Source organism: Corvus moneduloides, chromosome 9 (assembly GCF_009650955.1).
Source record: "Corvus moneduloides isolate bCorMon1 chromosome 9, bCorMon1.pri, whole genome shotgun sequence".
NCBI lineage: Eukaryota > Metazoa > Chordata > Aves > Passeriformes > Corvidae > Corvus > Corvus moneduloides.
In genome coordinates, this window is record NC_045484.1 from 31,412,712 (window position 1) to 31,425,701 (window position 12,990).

The 12,990-nt window shown below is 58.3% G+C and overlaps 1 protein-coding gene across 1 annotated transcript; it reads right to left on the reverse strand.

The window, feature by feature from the left end:
• Window positions 1–328: 328 nt before the first annotated feature.
• SLC35D1 (solute carrier family 35 member D1) lies at window positions 329–9,438 on the reverse strand. Its single transcript, XM_032117643.1, has 12 exons — window positions 9,316–9,438; window positions 8,924–8,957; window positions 8,763–8,849; window positions 8,317–8,384; window positions 7,788–7,859; window positions 7,163–7,231; window positions 6,783–6,885; window positions 6,152–6,244; window positions 3,651–3,718; window positions 3,204–3,282; window positions 2,962–3,044; window positions 329–2,398 (listed from the first exon to the last, which is right to left on the reverse strand). Exons 1-12 carry the CDS (start codon window positions 9,417–9,419, stop codon window positions 2,290–2,292), a joined length of 969 nt encoding a protein of 322 aa, XP_031973534.1. The 5' UTR covers window positions 9,420–9,438; the 3' UTR covers window positions 329–2,289.
• Window positions 9,439–12,990: the final 3,552 nt, after the last annotated feature.

The window sequence follows — 12,990 nt, forward strand, 5'->3', positions numbered from 1 at the left end:
AGTGACTCTGTTACTCTGCAGTGAAACCCATGGGAACAAACCCCCCTTTTCTGGATGAACTTCCAGCTGTTTCCTTCATTCCCCAGAAACAGGGTTGTCCTCCACATCCCCTCTCAAGGAATATTCAAAGCTGGAAACCCAGGAGACCTCTCCTCACCCTGCTGGAACCGGGGGGTTGTCAGAGCCCCGTAAATCCCTGATTTATCCACCCATCCTCTCCAGCCTTTTCCTGCTGCTCAGGGAAGGGAGGGGTGAGGCAGGAGCAGCTTTGGTTCATTGGTTTATTGGAAGCAAATACAAAAATACAGAGGCACATAAATCCTGTCTGCTCTCATTGCTCACATCCACAGCCTGCCATACATTCAGATTTTCAGCACTAAAATGCTCATTCTGTAAATAGATTCTCTATAGAAAACATTTTTTTAGTCAATTAAGAGCATAGAAAATACTGTTAGAGGAACTCTTGACTTTCCCAGTGTTTAGGATCCAGCAGGATCCTGGCATGGACAAAATAAGCTTTAAAAATACTTCCCTGTTAGGACTCCAAATCTAACCAGTAGATTCAAAAACAAACATAAAATCATAAAAAAACCCCTCTGACAGAATCAACCTCCTGGCTGTGAACTCAGCACGGCGGAGTCGGAGCACACGTGGGAGAAAGGGATTTGGGAATGCTGCAGGAGAGGAAGGAGGAGGTGGGAGGGGCCCCAGCCCCACCTGGATACTGGGAACCAGCACGGGGACCAGCAACCCCAGCTGGGCTGGGACTGGGGGGCTTCTGCACAGCAGGAAGGGCTTGCCAGCCTCCCTCCCCTGGGATAAAGCTGAGGTTTTACTGGAATTTTGGGAGACAATCAGGGATCGCTTTTTTACTGTGCTCTGAGGGGGAACCCGCTGAGGGGCTGCTCCAGAACACCCCAACTCCCTACAGTGACCACACAATCTCACAAAAAAAGGGGGAAGTTGTGGCTCTGGAATTGTTGGAGCAGGCAGCAGCTCACTCACTGCACACCAGGCTGGAGCAGCACCCTCACACAAAATCTCTTTCCCATCCAAAAACTTCCCAAAAACTCCAACAAATGCAGCTTTGCCCGAGAGCAGTTCCAGCTGGAGCAAGTATCTCCCAAAAAACCCCAATGTCAGTGTCTGGAGAAGCAGTTTGGGTACAAAAATCTCTAAAAACATTATTTTACCAAAAGTTTTTTAACCGAACTTAAAAACAATTCTTTTTAACCCAAAAGACAACCCAAAGGGACCTGGAAAGAAGTGCTGGGTAAAACAACCTTTAAAAGTCAGTGACCACCACCCAATGCATGAAAATTCCCATTCTTTTGGTGGGTCACAAACCCAGGGTGACTCATTCCATGGAACACAAGAATTGTGGGGCCCCCTGTACTTGCCAAAAAAGAAGATTTAAGTCCTTGTGCCTCTTCCAGGGGTGGGAGCTGCAGCCTTTGCAGATTCCCTGGATGTGCTGTGCCAGGTGGGACAACCTCAGCTCTCCTGTGATCCCAGCAGCTTCTCCCTGGTAGATCTTCCCAGTAAGGCCAGCAGCTTTCCCAAATCCAAGGCTTTCTGACCCCAGGTGAGGGAGGCTGCAGAGCTCAGCAGTGGCAGGGAAAACCTTCCTGCTGGGAATGTCCCCGAGCCTCACAAAGACAGAGGAGAATGCAAGGCTCTGCTAAGCCCAGGAGGGCAAACCCAGCTTGAAAAGCGGGTTAATGGAACAAAAAACCAGAAAATAACCAGAAAACAGCTCAAACTGAAGTCCAGAGAGCACTGAACATTCATCCAAGAGGTTTTGGCCCAGCCCAGGAGCATCCTGCATCTTCCAGGGAATGCCAGCGCTGGCATCCTCGGAGCCGGGTGCCACGGCATTCCCTCCCTTCCAGAGGGAGCGGGCTGGGCACGGAGCCAGCCCCAGCATCCCTCCACTGAGGAGCAGATCCTCGGATCCCACGGAGCAGATCCAGCCAGGGATACCCCTGGCACATCCCTCAGAGCAGAACGTCTTCCAGCCCTCGCCCTGCCCGCTGCTCGTGCCCATCTCCGCTGCCGACTCCCAGCTTGATTAGAAACCCATTAATTCCTCCCAATCACACTTAATTAGGCTCATCCTTCCCCTTGCAGGCCGCTCTCTTCCCAAGGATTTGTGAAGGCAGCAATCTCGGCTGTGCAAATTAAGAGCATCCCCGTGGCTCCTGGCAGGCGCCCCGGATCCCTTCCCACGTCCTGCCCGCGATCAAGCGAACAGGAAGAGGTTGGTTCCCAAAAAAAGCCTCTCCCTGCTCACACGGAGCTTTTCCCTTTAATATCCATCTTGCTGCCAGCATCCGACTCCTTGTTCATTTGCTCCTCGGTGAAAGTGATGTAGGAATACACCAGGCTTCCAGCAATACTGCAAGAGATTCAGGCAACACGTTGGGAATGAGCTCGGCTCCTGCAGCAGCCACACAGCCCCGCCCCAGGAAAAGCCAGGGCCACGGGACAAGGATCTGCTGGAATTTCCATGGAAACTGCCAGTTTTCCTCCTAAACCCAGGTATCTTGTTTCATTCCTGCCCAAACGCTTCCCAGCCTAGGGCTGGATCCATCCCACCCCCAAAGGGATCCTGCTGAAGGACAGGGAAGGAACAGGAAGACTCCCCCAACACCAGCCCAGAAGGGAGACTTTTCCAAAAGGTGAATAATAATACCAGGTGAAAGAACCCCAAAAATTCTTCTTTTGCTGCCTTCATTCCATTGGCAACTCTGGGAAAACTCAAATTTTCCTGCTAAAATACTCCTGTGGATTCTCCTGGCTTTGAAACAAGCCAAGTCTGGGAGCATCCCACAGCCTGAGCAGGGACCAAGCACAAGAACCCAATTCCATGGGGGTTTTTCGGGGAAAAAAATCCATTAAATCAGTCAAATCATTTCCGTTTCACCCCAATTTTCACTTACAAATCATAAATAATCTTACCTGATATTCAGACCAATGAAGTTCATCCATGTAAAAATATAATCTCCTCCAAAAAACATCCCAATATAGGTTATTAAAATATTCTGCAAAGGAACAAGATGGGAGGAACAAACAGCCTGAGACATGGGAATGTACGGAAAAGGGAATGCAGGGTGGGGAACGGGGAGGACACGGGGGCTGTCATGAGGGGTTAATGCAATTCCCAAGGGATAACGAGGTGCTTTCCTGGGAATGCCACTCACCTTAATGCAGCCAACTATTGTAGTTGTAAGAGCAGAGTTGTACTGAGTGCACAGAACCGTGGAGTACATCAAAATAAACCTACAGAAAAGAGCCACCATCAGGGACACGCCTTGGGAATCCACTCATCCCATCACCCTGGCCATGGAAGGGGTCCCTGCCCTTCAGGGAATGAGGTGAGCTTAAGGTCCCTCCCAAGCCAAAACATTTCAGCATTCCATGATCCATTCCCATCCTTTCTCCAGCAGTATTTATCCCACCACTTTTTTACCACTTGGAGGAAGGTGGGAGATAATTCCCACACCCCCCCCCCCCCAACTCTCAGCAATGGTGTCCCTGTAAGGACTGAGGATTTATTAGGAATTTTTCATAATATAAGGGCACCAAAATTCCCAACTTCCGGAATGGAAACTCCTTCCCTGCTCCCAGGCCAGCATCCCAGTCCTTACCCCATCACACACGACAGCGTGAACTGCACGACGAAGAACGTGTCTGCCCAGCCCTGGTATTCCATTGCCTGCAGGAAACACCAGCTTCAGACCCTCGGGAAGCACAGAATTCCCAGCAAGACAAGGAACAACCCCCCAGCATCGGCTTTCACCTCACAGCAGGAAAAACCAACCCAATTCCCAGCCTGGAGTGACATCCCGGGGCTGTGGGAAGGCCGGGGGTCCCCACTGGCATCACCTCCAGCCTCAGCACTCAGCTCATCCCTGCTGGAAAAAGCAGGGAACGAGTTCACACACCAGAGGAATCAGGAGAGGCATCTCCCAGCTGGCTGTTATCCAGAATTGGATCACTCTGGAATTCCTTCACTGCAAACACTCAGACAGCACATCCCAAGGGAGGTGTAACCTCCGGAGACGCTGCTGACAGAGTGGCTCAAGGCAGCCTGGATTTCAGGGAAGCGCTTTTTTCCTGGGATTTTGGAGCATCTGGAGTGCTGGGTCCAGTGCTGGGCAGTGCCACAGACAGGGAGAGTCCAGAGGGGTCACCAAGATCCTGCAGAGACTGGAGCATCTCCCTGAGGAGAGCTCGGAGCAGGCTCCAGGATCTCACCCAGGGAGCCGAGGAGAAGGAGCCAGGCTCTTCCAGAGGTGCCCAGGGACAGGACCACGGAGCCAGGGGCACACACGGACACACAGGAGGATCCCTCTGGATGTCTGCAGGCACTTGGAGAGGGTGCACAGGTTGCCCAGGGAAGTGGTGGAGTCTCCACCCTTGGAGACAGCCAGAATCCGAGTGGAATCCTCATCTGCTCCAGAGGGACCAGAGGCGCCCCAGAGGACCCTGCCAGCCTCAGCCACGAGCAGGGCAGGGCAAGAGCTGCTTCCCTCACTCCCTTCCCAGCCAGCCAGGGAATGCCAAAGCACCCAGAACCCGGCCAGGCAGCTGGGAATGCACTTCCCACAGGGCCACGGACCTCCAGCCCTGGAGGGACCTTCCTGTGGATCATCCACCCCCTTCTCCCCCAGGAACTCCTCGCAGGGCTTTGCTCAGCACCCCCAGCACACCGCTCACAAAGCAGGATGTGTTCCCTGGGATGCCTCTTAAGGAACCACAAGAATTCCCAGATCCACAGGCACAGGAAAGGCTCCCAGCCCCCCCCAGGCACAGGCCCTTCCCAAGGGGGTTTTCCTGGAGCTGCCAAGGCGGAGTTTCCTGGCAGCAGCCCCGGCACACAGCGCATCTTTGTCCAGCAGCGCCGGGCCTGGCAGAAAGGAGTTTATTCAGGGGAAAAGCAAATAAAAAAAGGCCATTTCTCTCTCCAGGCTGAACAGAGGCTGCTCACAGCAGCGTTTCCCTGCCCAGGCTCAGCTCCCGCTCCTAAATGAGCACTTTATCCCAAATCCAGCCCTCGGAGCCGCTCTGGAGGGTGGGGCTGAGCCACCTTCACCCGCTGCTAATCCCAGCTCCGTATCCAGGGCTCCAAGCCCCTAATGGGGACAAAGCCACCAGGCTGGGACAGAGGGGGCTGGCAGGGCCCCCCAGGGTCACCCACAGGGTGGGCAACACCTCCAGCCTTTGGAGGAGGGAATTTATCTGAATCCCCTGCACAGGGAGAGGGGGACGCCGAAAAAACAGGCAGGAAAAAGGGATTTCTTGCTCAGGAGAGCCAGCTGCACATCAGGGAGTGCAATAAAAATACCAATCAAATGTAAAAAATAATAGTAGTGGTAGTAATAGCAGGAACAACAATTAATAATAATAATAATAATAATAATAATAATAATAACAGAAGAATTTCACGTATACAGGACCAGAGGAATAATAATAATAATAATAATAATAATAATAATAGTGGAAGAATTTCATGTATACAGGACCAGAGGAATAATAATAATAATAATAATCATAATGGAAGAATTTCATGTATACAGCATCAGAGGTAAATTATTATTATTATTATTATTAGTCATAATAATAATAACAACAATAATAAAAAGAAGAACTTAACACATACAGGACCAGAGATAAAATTCTAAAAAAATTTAAAAAAAAATAATAGAAGAATTTAATGTATACAGGACCAGAAGTAAAATATTATTATTATTATTATTAATAATAATAATAATAATAATTTCACATCTTCAGGATCCCAGCCCTGATGGGGCACCACAAGCAAACTGAACCCACACAGCAACTCAGCAAAACTGCCCCAGCGAGAGGGGAAGGGCAGAAAAAAGTTTGAAGAACCTTATTGATTCTAAAAATGCTCAGCTTCTTTAAATAATATTTGGGTTTTCTTCTCGCTCTCCACTTCCCCATTCCTCAGGCATTACAAAAATGCCTGAATGGAGCAACTCCGGGGGTTTGGGTCCAACGTAAAAGTCGCAGTTCCTTTGTGCTGAGGTGGCTTTGGGGCAGTGACCCCCCCCACCCCTTGCCCCCCCATGCTGTCCATACAGTTGTGCCGCTAAAACCATGGATTTTGGGATGGGAATCCTACCTTCTGTGCATCTCCAGTGATGTAGGCAATGGCCAGGGTGGGGACGATCATGAACAGTGCATTGTAGTAGAGCAGACCGTACTTCCCCAGCTCCTGGAGATGGGAAATACCCATGGGTTTGAGTGGGAACAGAAAATCTTTCTCATATTGCTGCTGGGACTGGGCCTGGAGCTGAATCCATGTGGGATTCTCTGAGACAGAGGAGCTGGAGGGTGGGAATTTTTAAGTATCTTGGAATCCCAGACTGGACTGGGTTGGGAGGGACCTTAAAGCTCATCCAGTCCCACAGGCAGGGACACTTTCCGCTATGCCAGGCTGCTCCAGCCTGGCCTTGGACACTGCCAGGGATCCAGGGGCAGCCACAGCTGCTCTGGGAAATCCATTCCAGGGTCTCATCACCCTCCCAGCCAGGAATTCCCAATTCCCCATATCCCGTCCATCCCTGCCCTCTGGCAGTGGGCAGCCATTCCCTGTGTCCTGTCCCTCCACCCCTGCCCCAAGTCCCTCTCCAGCTCTGGACAGGAGATTTTGGGAGAGGGATGGCTGAGCCTCCCCGCTTTGCCCTCCCAGAATAAGCTGCTGACAAGCCCAGCCCAACATCCCAACATCCCAAAGCTGAAGGTCACCCCACCTTTGAATCCAGCTTCTGTTTCACGTAGGCACCGTTTGCAGCCGTTAAGGCATCGTTAATGAGGATAAAAATGTATCCTTCCAGATCGAATGCCAAGTCAGCACTGGGAAAGGGAAAAAGCAGGAGTTAAAGCTCTGGGCTGCACAGGGACAACGCTTGGAAGAGTCCTTCCACCTTCTGTGGAGCCAGCAAGTTGTCAGGAAAAGTTAATCATGGGAGGAGGGGTTGGGATTTGGGTCAGGAAAACATTCTTTCCTACTGGAGAGCACATCTGGAGAGGGGAAAGTCGGTGTTTAATCCCTCTCTGCTTGGGACACACCGTGGAACTCGATTCCCGTTAGCACGGAGCCTCTGGAGATGTGGGAATGGGGACAGCTCACCTGGCAGCTACAAATGCACCAAAGATCATAGCAAATACTGTCATCTGAATGCTCCAGGAAAACTTCTTCCTGGAAAAGAGAGGCAGGAGGACACGGCATCAGCCACAGTTCAGTCCTTGGGAATACTCTGAGGGCTTTGGAGCAGAGCAGGGAGAAGCTTTTCCTCCTCTGGAAAGGGGGAAAAAACCCCAAACCAACCCCAAACAAACCAAGCTGTGCAGGAGCTGCGAGTAAAGACATTTTTAGCCAATTATCTCTGCGATTTTTTGGAAGATAAAGAACTCAGCCTCGAGGAGTTGGGAGTTTATGGAGGGAGAGCTGCAGCTCTGCCTGGGGCAGGGAAGGGCTCAGCCAGGCACGGAGCAGCTCCCAGCCCTGGGAAGGGGCTGTGGGCACTCTGGGAGTGGTTTGGGGTCCCTGCAGGAACCAGGGCTGGCACAGCCAGGCTGCTGGACACGCACACAGAGCACATCCCTCTCTCCCAGCTCCCTTTGGACACTTGGGAAAGGGATCGAGACAAGCTGCTCCTGCACCCACCTCCTCCCAGCCCAGCCCGGAGCCAAACCCCGGCCAGGCAGCCCCGGAACCCGAGCCCGGAGCTGTCACACGGGCTGGGGACACTCACTTGAGCAAGAATCCTTCGGCAAACATCGTAAACAGGATGGAAAACCTCCGCAGGACGGTGAACATGGGCAGGCTGCAGGAAGAAGGAGCAGCGCAGTGAAAGGGTGTTCCCCCCTCCCCATATCCCAAATGGAGCAGGGATACAGGTTCTGGGAAACAGCACGGATTGGCCTGCCCGTTCCCTTACGGGAATGGCATTGCTCCTTATGGGAATGGCATTGCTCCCACACCCACTTTGATCTGACCCTGCCAGGGTGGGGGACCCCAAGGACGCCCCCAGACCCTCACCCCACGGATGAGGGCCAGCCCCGTGTCCCTCCCTGCCCGAGGGAAGCATTTGGGAACTCGCACGTGGCACATTCCCTCGTGGGCAGGGAAGGAAGTGCGTGGCCCCGAGCGGCTCCTGCCTGGATCACCCAGAGCCCGCACAGCCCCGGGGCCCGGCAGCGGCTCCCTGGAAAACCCTGCGGCAATCCTGGAAACCCCCAAGGCCCTGTTAAACCCCCCCTGTGCCGGAAACCCATCCGTACTTCAGTTTCTTTGTGCTGAACAGTCCTGTGATCTGGTTCCCGAAGTACAGAAGAGGTAGAGGAAATGTCTGGAAAGAAGCGGGATAAGGCTCCGTGAGCGACCCGAGGCGCCCAGGGAGCTCCCCAGAGCACCCTCCGCGGATAAATATAGACACGGAATTATTCCCACCCCGCCGTGGAAGCCTCCACATGCACACACGTGTCCCGGAGCTGCTCCGTGGCCGCAGGATCCTGGGAACGGGCACGGGCATCCCGCTGCCAAAGAGCCCGTGGTGGGCACGGAGCCCCGGAGCTGGGGACAGGGGCCCAGGGAGGGGAGCTGGGTGTCTGGAAAAGGGAGCTGGATGCTGGGGAGGGGAGCTGGGTGCTGGGGAGGGGATTTGGGTGCTCGAGGAGGGGAACTGGGTGTCTGGAAAAGGGAGCTGGGCGCTGGGGAGGGGTCTCACCCGCCGGGGGACGTGTCTGTCCAGGTCAGGGAACTTGACCACCCGCAGCGCCTTCCCCGCCCAGAGCACGGCCACCGTCGCCAGCATCTGCAAGAGAGCAGGGGGTCACCCCACGGGCCCCCAAAACACGGGGCGCGGGGACACGGGGGGGTCCCACTCACCTGGCCCAGCCCCACGCACAGCGAGGACGGGAACCTGCGGTAGGAAAGCACAAATCAGGGGGGGCACCCGCACCGGGGGGGTCCCGGAGGCCACGAACCCACAGCCGGGGGGGCCGGGCAGGGGGACAGGGGGACACCCAGGGAGCGGAAAGGGTGCGGTGGGTGGAGGGGGGCAGCCCCAAAGCAGGGGGTGCAGGGGGGGGTGCCAAGGGCTGAGAAGGACCCCGGGGCAGGGGGGGTCACACAGGGGGTGAGCGGCGGGGTCCCGCACGGGGGGGAGGTCCCGATACCCATCCCACGGGGGGCTCCGCACGCCGATCCCGGGCGGGTACCCCGATCCCAGAGGGGCTATCCCGATCCCGGGGGGGGGGGTCCCGCCGGCGCGGCCGTACCCGTAGGTGGTGAGGACGCTCTTGTTGACGACGACGATGAGGAAGGAGCTGAGGCCGTAGAAGGCGGCGGCCAGCAAGCGCAGGCAGAGCGGCGGGGCCGCCATGCCCCGCTCCGCATCGCCGGGCGCGGGGGCTCCGGCGGGGGCTCCCCCCTCGGCCGCCCCCTCGGGCCCCCCCCCGGCAGCGGCCGCGGGGCGTCTGCGCGGGGCCGACATGGCTGGGGCGGGGCTGCGGCGGGGGCGGTGCCGCGCAGCCGCGGGGACAGCGCGGGGCGGGCCCGGACGGGCCGGGGGAGCGGCCCCGGGGCCGGGGCGGGGACTGGGGAGGGGGCACGGGACTGGGGGTGGGGAGGGGGGCTGGGGATGGGGCACGGGACGGGGGATGGGGAGGGGGGCTGGGGATGGGGCACGGCACCAGGGATGGGGAGGGGGGCTGGGGAGGGGGCACGGGACTGGGGGTGGGGAGGGGGGCTGGGGATGGGGCACGGCACCAGGGATGGGGAGGGGACTGGGGAGGGGGCACGGCACCAGGGATGGGGAGGGGACTGGGGAGGGGGCACGGCACCAGGAATGGGGAGGGGACTGGGGATGGGGCACGGCACCAGGGATGGGGAGGGGACTGGGGATGGGGCACGGCACCAGGGATGGGGAGGGGACTGGGGATGGGGCACGGCACCAGGGATGGGGAGGGGACTGGGGATGGGGCACGGCACCAGGGATGGGGAGGGGACTGGGGAGGGGGCACGGGACTGGGGATGGGGAGGGGGGCTGGGGATGGGGCACGGCACCAGGGATGGGGAGGGGGGCTGGGGATGGGGCACGGGACTGGGGATGGGGAGGGGGGCTGGGGATGGGGCACGGCACCAGGGATGGGGAGGGGACTGGGGAGGGGGCACGGGACTGGGGATGGGGAGGGGGACTGGGGATGGGGCACGGCACCAGGGATGGGGAGGGGACTGGGGAGGGGGCACGGCACCAGGGATGGGGAGGGGACTGGGGTGGGGGCACGGCACCAGGAATGGGGAGGGGACTGGGGTGGGGGCACGGCGCCGGGGATGGGGAGGGGGGCTGGGGATGGGGGCATGGTACAGGGAGCTGGGGTGGAGGCTGGGGTGGGGGTACGGCACAGGAGACATGGCACAGGGGGCTGGGGTGGGGGCACAGGACAGGGGGCTGGGGTGGGGACATGGTACAGGGGACATGGCACAGGAGACATGGCACAGGGGGCTGGGGTGGGGGGGCAGCAGGGGTAGTGATGGGGAGACCTGCGGGTGCTGGGATGGGGGGGACATCGCAGGGGGCCGGGGTGGGGGCTGGGATGGAGGGACATGGCACAGGGGACATGGCACAGGGGGCTGGGATGGGTCCTGGGATGGAGGGACATTGCACAGGGGGCAGTGATGGAGTGGGGGCTGGGATGGAGGGACATGGCACGGGGGGCAGTGATGGGGTGGTGGCACGAGAGCTGGTATGGGGGCATTGATAGGGGGACATCGCACAGGGGGCTGGGATGAGGGGGCTCAGACCGGGGAGGGGGAGACTGAATGGGGGCTGGGATGGGGGGCTCGGACCGGGTGCATAGAACAGAGATCTGGGGTGGGGCATTGATGGAGGGGCACCGAGCAGCGGCTGGGATGGGGGGCATTGACGGGGAGGGCTGGGATGCGGGGGCACTGATGCGGGTGAGCAGCCGAGGGTCTGGGATAGGGGACACAGCAAGGGGGGCAGCTCACGGGAGGTTGGCATGGGGGGCACTGATGAGGGGAACGCCCCGGGGTCTGGCGGGGGGCATGAAGAGAGGAAGGGGCGCGTAGGTGAGGTCCCACGGGGCCTGAGGTGGGGGGCACCGGGCACTGCATGGGGGGCACTGCAGGGACCAGGGCGCACCAGACACGTGTCCCCTCTCTGGGCAGCGGGACAGGGGTCCTTCCACCCGTCCCCACAGCAGGACTGGGGGGTCAGACCCGTGCTGGCACCGCTGTCGCTGGCACGGCGGCCCCGGGGGCCCCGGCACCCTGCCGGCTGTTGCCCTCGGGTGACCCCGCACGCAGGATTTTGGCACCAGCCCTTCTCTTTCAGAGATTAAATCTTCCCCTCCGGGCTATGCTCTGCCAAGTGGAAAAATCCCAAAACAAGGCAGCTTGGAGCACAAAAACACCTCCGCCCTACGGGACGCAGTGGAGAGAACAGATTTAGCTGGGGGACAAGGAGTGACACGCACAGCTCAGTCCGTCGCTGCTGCGGAATCTGCTTCCCATCACCCTGATCCCGGCCGGGGAGCAGAGCCCAGCTGGTCACAGCTCTCAGAGCCCACGGGGCAAAGTGTCCTGGAGCCCCCCAAGGGACGGGACACGGATGGAGGGACAAAGCTGCAGCCACAGGAAAGCCGCACCGGCTGGTGTGGGGGATGGAGGGTGGGCCTGGGGGGCGATGCAGGGGATGTGGGATGAGCCTCAGCTCGGAAATAGCAGCAATTCCATAGAACCTTGGATCATTTAAGTTGGAAAAGCCCTCAAAGAACACGGAGTCCAACCATTCCAGCACTGCCAAGGCCACCCCTATCCCATGTCCATCCACACGGCTTTTAAACCCCTCCAGGGATTGTTTCGGGGATCGCTCCCAGCGTGAGGAGGGAAGGCAGCAGCGGGACATTCCTTGCCCGTGGCCGTGGTGGTGCTCACAGAGGAAACAGCCCCTTTTGGAGAGCGTCATTCCCGATTATCTCTCTGCCGTGACCTGCCTGGGCACAGCCAGGGCCTGCAGAGGGAAATGGGGCATCGTGGCCCCGTGGGCAGGAGCTGCTGCTCGTCCCGGCACGCTCGGCTCACCGCAGCACCTTCCCCTCGCAGAGAAAAGCAAACTCTGCCCAAACTTTCCTTCTCGCGGCCTATTCGTGTCCCTGCTGCTGCCCCACTCGAAGGGCAGGAGCTGGGGCTGTTCCCTGGCACGGCTCACAGGAAGGACAAACTGACTTTAAAGGCCGGGAGCAACTTTCCCATATCTCGGGTGTCCTTTTACCCCGGCCAAAAATCACAGTCGAACCCCCTTTGACATTGGCATCACCTTCCTTGTTCCTGCACCGAGCCCTGGCTGTCCTGAACCCTCAGCGGAGCTTGGACTTGGGAATATTTACTGCTCCAGCACTACAAAGGAACCTAATCCTGCCTGGGCCGCGGTGCCAGCGGCCCTGACGCAAGCGGCGCTGATTCCCAGCCCTGCCCTCCCTCTGGAATGTCCCTGTCCCCCGGGACCCTCACTGGGGGGGGACAGGGAAGCCCCCGTGGGGCAGCGTCCCCGGCCCCGGAGCCACCGCGGCGATTTTAAGGTCAAATATCTGGGTGTCGCCTCGCAGCGCTGCCAGCAGGGCGAGCAGGGGGCGAGCTGCGCCTGTGCCGTGTCTGTGGCCCCCGTGGCCCCCGCGCCGGGCACAGCTCCGGGGGTGACACAAGAGCCCCGCTCTTGACAGCAGGGCCGGGTCTGTCCCGACCTTTCCTTCCTGCTGCCCTCAGCCTCCGAGGCAGGGCAGGGATCCCAGCGTGCCCACCAAAGATAACAAGTGTTCAATCAATCCGCTTTAATCCTCATCTCATCTGACAGCCAGCTCCGTGCCAAACTGCTGAGGGCTCCGGCGCTGCGGGCACGTCCCAGGGAGGGGAAAGGGGCTCCGGAGCCCGGC

Bases quoted from the DNA above. Each gene is read 5' to 3' on its own strand.
- SLC35D1 (XM_032117643.1), bottom strand. From the start codon at position 9,419: ATGGCGGCCCCGCCGCTCTGCCTGCGCTTGCTGGCCGCCGCCTTCTAC. The intron at 8,385-8,762 runs GTGAGACCCCTC...GCTTCTTTCCAG, and splicing joins ACAGACACGTCCCCCGGCGG to ACATTTCCTCTACCTCTTCT. The intron at 3,283-3,650 runs GTAAGGACTGGG...TCTTTTCTGTAG, and splicing joins ACGCTGTCGTGTGTGATGGG to GTTTATTTTGATGTACTCCA.